Here is a 6,000-nt window from a genome sequence, read left to right as displayed (position 1 = left end):
AATCCGAACACGATTCTGCAGCATCAACTCGCCACTGGACAGTTCCTTTAGGCAAACTGACCGTGGACGGTTTAATATACCTGAATACTCAGCAAGGGAATGAGAGACAGCTGAAGAATTGGACTTGCGAAGGGAACCGCTGTTTTGTGCATATGTTCTATCTATTTTAATCCCGAAAAAGAAAACACACGATAACATACTACGGCTCATATGTTTGTCAATGAGTAAAAACTGTCTTGAATGCAGGGCATGTATCTAAGCAATAGTCGATCAATCACACTGTAGGCTACTTTTCCACGTTGCGCGCCTGCTGCTGTGGTGCGGCTGCTTTCGCCGCTCTGCCCGGTCTACCCACGGTCTCTAGACTTCGAAGTCACGGCGAATTGCACTGCCAACTGAGCCGCAGCCATGGGTGGGAATTTGGGGTGCCACCGCTCGATCCCCAAAGACCCGACGGATTTCAGCAACAGCAAGCGCAAGTTTAGCGCAGCGTGCAACTTCAGCCACATCCTCGTGAACCAGGAGCGGTTGAATATCAACACGGCTACCGAGGAGGAGCTGATGACTCTACCGGGAGTGAACCGTATGGTAGCGCAGAATATCGTGCAGTATCGGGACTGCATTGCGGGGTTTAAAAAGGTAGAAGATTTGGCTCTCGTGAGCGGAATTGGTGCCGGCAAACTGGAGATCATCAGACTGGAAATATGCGTCTCGAGCAGGACGAGTTCGTCCCAACACTCGCCGTCGTCTCTGCGTAAAGACTTCGAGCCCCACCTGTCATGCACAGGTATGAACATTAATACCGCCACACCGGCGCAGCTCATGAGCATCCGTGGCATCACGGGTAAAATAGCGAATAACATAGTAGAATACAGGTTAGAAAACGGTCCGTTTAAAAGCATCGAAGACTTGGTGAGGGTCAATCACATCAACTCGTCTCTATTGGACAAAATCCGCTTTCAAGTGTACGTGGAGCGTTCCAGAACACCTTCCACCAATACCAACGGGGGGTTGACATACACCACCAAGTCTCATCCGAGCCCCACATCGTTCAGTCTCCTGAGTGAGGACCTGGATCTTCCAGCCGGGGGGCCGACTCGGATCATGTCGGTGCGGCCCGACGTGGAGCCTCCTTCGGGGATGCGGGAGGGGAAGGCGGTGGTCAGGGTGGCTACCTGGAACCTCCAGAACTGCTCCTGTGAAAAAGCCAACAACCCTGGCATCAAAGAGGTAGTGTGTATGACACTGCTTGAAAATGAGTAAGTATTTATCTGAAACCTACAGACAAACTGTCCTTTTTATAGACATATGTTGTCCTGACATAATGACATGTTGTCCATTATACATTGTAGATTACACTGTACAAAATATTTAGGAACAACTTACTAATATTGAGTTGTGCACCCCCTTTTGCCCTCAGAACAGCCTAACTTTGTTGGGACATGGACAATACACAGCCTGCTCTCATAGACTAGACATAACATGGTAAATGTAAATTCGAGACACTCAAATTAGTATAGGTTAAGTTTTGTATGGTTACTTAATAAGGGTGGTTGATCATGGTTTGATGGGTGGGCACATACAGTTGAAGTCGTAAATTTACATACACTTATGTTGGAGTCATTAAAACTCGTTTTTCAACCACTCCACAAATGTCTTGTTAACAAACTATAGTTTTGGCAAGTTGGTTAGGACATCCACTTTGTGCAAGACACAAATCATTTTTACAACAATTGTTTACAGACAGATTATTTCACTTATAATTCACTGTATCACAATTCCAGTGGGTCAGAAGTTTACATACAATAAGTTGACTGTGCCTTCAAACAGCTTGGAAAAATTCCAGAAAATGTTGTCATGCTTTAGAGGCTTCTGATATGCTAATTGACATCATTTACATCATTTGAGTCAATTGGAGGTGTACCCGTGGATGTATTTCAAGGCCTACCTTCAAACTCAGTGGCTCTTTGCTTGACATCATAGGAAAATCAAAAGAAATCAGCCAAGACCTCAGAAAAAAATTGTAGACCTCCACAAGTCTGGTTCATTCTTGGGAGCAATTTCCAAACGCATGAAGGTACCACGTTCATCTGTACAAACAATAGTACGCAAGTATAAACACCATGGGACCACTCAGCCATCATACTGCTCAGGAAAGAGACGCGTTCTGTCTCCTAGAGATGATTCTCCTAGAGATGATTCCTAGAGAGATTCTCTCTACTATTATTCTGACATGTCACATTCTTAAAATAAAGTGGTGATCCTAACTGACCTAAAACAGGGAATTTTTACTAGGATTAAATGTCAGGAATTGTGAAAAACTGAGTTTAAATGTATTTGGCTAATGTGTATGTAAACTTCCACATTGAGGTCAGGGCTTTGTGATGGCCACTACAATACCTTGACTTTGTTAAATGCACTTCAATCAGTGTAGATGAAGGGGAGGAGACTGGTTAAAAAATATATTTTTAAGCCTTGAGACAATTAATTCATTGATTATGTATACCATTGAGGGTGAATGTGCAACTCAATATTAGGAAGATGTTCATAATGTTTTGTACACTTTCTATATAAAAATTTGGTCAATCACAAGTGGGGGCCGTCCCTAACGCCCTAATGGGGGGGCTGCCCCTGAATCTGCTACCGTCAGAACGTGTGTACCTGTCATGGTAATTTCGGTCATCAGGCACATGATCCCCTCGTGTCTGTCACTTAATATAAAGAACACTAAATACTGCCCCAACCTAGTCTAAAAAAAGTACACTGACACACACACTTATTTATTTTACTAAACTTCTGGGGACACACAATTGATTCCCATTGAAAATCCTATTTTCACGAACCTCTAACCCTAATTCTAACCATAAACCTAACCCCTAAGCCTAAAAATAGCCTTTTTCCTTGTGGGGACACCACTTGTTCAAATGTTTGTTTTTGTTTACTCTTCTTGTGAGTTCTTCTGGTCCCCACAAGTATAGTTAAACATGTCCACATACACACCTACTAATGCAAAACTGAAAGTCCTACATGCACAGCAATCAGAGAAAACAAAGCCCTTTCATAATGATTTTGACCACCGTTAGCACAGTACTTCCCCCTTCCTCGTCTTCCTCTGTACAGGTTTGGAAGCTAAAGCTATTTTCAAAGCTATGATACTTCCCCTGGCTGTCCCTCCCTTTTCCTGTGTTCTGTCAGCCTGTAGGTGGGGGTCCTGGCTGGGGATATCAACGTGCAGAGAGGAGAGGGAACAAAGGGAGAGAGATGGAGGGGGGGAAGATGGAGAGAATGGGAGCAAGGGAGGGCGAGAAGGTGGATGGGAATAGAACGAGGGAAGAAAGAAGGGGAAAGGGAGGTGTAGTGAGTGCAGTTGGAGAGGGTGTTTTCTGTTTGCTTAGCGCTGAGCTGTGGAGCGAAAGATCACAGGCAGCAGGGCTGATACTTGAGTTTACAGTGCAGGCTGAGCTGGATTGTCTTGGCCTGCCTCCAGCTAGCACAGGGAGCGAGTCACTGGAGGTCAATGAACTCCTCCGCTCTGTGCTGCACCACACGAAACCAAAGGTTAGACAGATAATCGTAAACCAGTGCCGACCAGCCTGACGCAGCCTTGGAGAGGAACACCCCTCGAGTTGTGTAATGAGTCAGCTGAGCGGTTGGTCTTCCTACTACCAGTCCCTGGCTGAGACACTAGCTAGCAGGGACATGACAGGGATAGGGAGGTTACTATAGGCTAGCAGGGACATGATGGGGAGGTTACTATAGGCTAGCAGGGGGTTAATTCAGTTCAGCAGTACAGATAATGTGTAGAACGGAGCTGCTGACACAGTTGACTCATCTCTAGAAGAAAACAAGTAGTCTGGTTAAGATGTTGAACAGCTGTATTACTGACAGACTCCAGGGATACCCTCTCTGTGTACTATGTTGTCAGGGAACGGTAGGCGAGGGAACAGTAGGCCACAGAAATGCTGTAATGTCAGTTTTGCAAGATCGGTAGAGTGCCATGCATTGCGTTATTGATTTGTGCAATTTTTTCACTTTGGCTGTCACGAGAGGCAACTTCTTTCTTCTGTTGAGCTAGTGGTTGGGGATTTTGTCTTTGTCAGTGTTATGCAATAACTACTGTGGAAATTAGATTTGGACATAAATGAGTAAAAACTACATAGGTTAACCGTCGATGTGCAGCTCTAGGGAAAACAAACCCGCATGCTGCCCTAAACATACTCTCTCTCCCTCTAGGTCAATCTCTACAGGGTTAGTGAAAAAAGACTTCCAAGGTTTAAATGGGTCTGAACTGACTTGATGTACTGAGGAATCCACTCTTGTTTTTACATTGAGGGCAAACGAACAACTGCTTTCACTGCAGTCTGAACTTCTATACAATCATCCCTAAAAAAAAAAAACTCCCCCCACCCCAAGGCATGTCTGACACTCAGGACAGGGGTGTGGATTAGATACCTGTTGGAATGTGTTCTGATTTTCATAGTCAGTGAGGTTTGTCATTAGAACCCTGACAGTGTTTCTGATATAAATCGATTCAACCAGACCAACCCAATAACAGAAACAATGTGTTCTGTGTTCATCTGAATGGACATGATCTGATAACGGAAAATCGTATCAGCGTATCTAGTTAGCCATTCAAAGGTCAGTCGATCAGTCTTGTAATGTAATCATCCAATGATTGCCATCACCACACAATCTCTGGACAAGATCTTATCGACTTCTAAACAGATTACTGGTATTACAGATCAACTGTGTTCTCTCGCTTCTAATATTGCAGCATTATGTTCTTTCCGTACATATTTATCTGTGGAAGAAGTGGTCAGAAAGGGATTTTTAAGACCCGAATGCCAAAACATTTAGGATGGAGGTGCTCAAAGTTGACCCATTTTGCATACCCTACCATGAGACATCCATGCCTTCATCACTGCAAAAGAAAAATGGTTGAGTTTGATATCATTTAAAAGATTACAAACAGTGTTGTCAAACTATGTTTTATACATTCTTGAAAAAACACAGCACCCTGTATTCAAGAGCCGATGGTGAGCACAGCACAAACAACTCCGATGTAAAATAGGGTCCAAGCTGCAACGTATGCGAAAATTGTAACAAAATCAGAGTTTAACATAAATTATCTAAAAATGCGTAAAGGCAGGTGTTGGTGCTGCCTGCCACTCACCATGTTAATCCCTGTCCTAGTACATGATGGGAAGGTCACATCTACATCTCACCCGCAACAGTAGGTCTGTCCCCCGACTCACAGAACAGACTGCCTGCCAAAACAGACAGCATGACTATGTGCTGGACTCTACTGCAATGGTACACACCCTCTGTGCAGGCCAATGAAATCTGGAGCTATCTGAGAGGCACCGTTTCTCTCATCCCTGTCAGCGTGTTTTGTGATTGTGTGTGAGACAGGATTGATGCTGAGGTCATGAGCGGTGGTGTTGGGGAGGTCGCTGCTGACAGGAATGTGTGTGTGCTCTTAACACTCAGCGCAAGCTCCAGAGGGAGAAGGTGCTGGTGGAAAATTCCATCAGCGCAGCAGTTTGTGGCAACAGACTCTGCGTGAGAAGCATTTCCCAGAAAACACTGCTTCTGTCAGTGCTAGGACAGGAGCCATCATGCCCAGTCCCTCCTGTAACAGTTTACACAGGTACACTCTGCCTTGAAACCAGTATTGCACTGGTTCTCAATTGACCTGAAAACAAAGCTACACTGATACACCAGCTCTCAAACCGGTCTGCACTGATACACCAGCTCTCAAACCGGTCTGCACTGATACACCAGCTCTCAAACCGGTCTGCACTGATACACCAGCTCTCAAACCGGTCTGCACTGATACACCAGCTCTCAAACCGGTCTGCACTGATACACCAGCTCTCAAACCGGTCTGCACTGATACACCAGCTCTCAAACCGGTCTGCACTGATACACCAGCTCTCAAACCGGTCTGCACTGATACACCAGCTCTCAAACCGGTCTGCACTGATACACCAGCTCTCA

General features: G+C 45.1%; 1 protein-coding gene across 1 annotated transcript in view; it reads left to right on the top strand.

The window, feature by feature from the left end:
• Positions 1 to 6,000, top strand: part of LOC139558402 (endonuclease/exonuclease/phosphatase family domain-containing protein 1-like) — a 28,612-nt gene continuing 22,612 nt past the window's right edge. The window contains exon 1 of the mRNA XM_071373500.1: positions 1 to 1,259. Coding sequence (XP_071229601.1) covers positions 409 to 1,259 — 851 coding nt within the window. The 5' untranslated portion in view covers positions 1 to 408. The remainder of the gene's footprint in view (positions 1,260 to 6,000) is intronic.

Source organism: Salvelinus alpinus, chromosome 29 (genome assembly GCF_045679555.1).
Source record: "Salvelinus alpinus chromosome 29, SLU_Salpinus.1, whole genome shotgun sequence".
Taxonomy (NCBI): Eukaryota; Metazoa; Chordata; class Actinopteri; order Salmoniformes; family Salmonidae; genus Salvelinus; species Salvelinus alpinus.
This window is presented reverse-complemented; position numbering and strand designations above follow the sequence as displayed.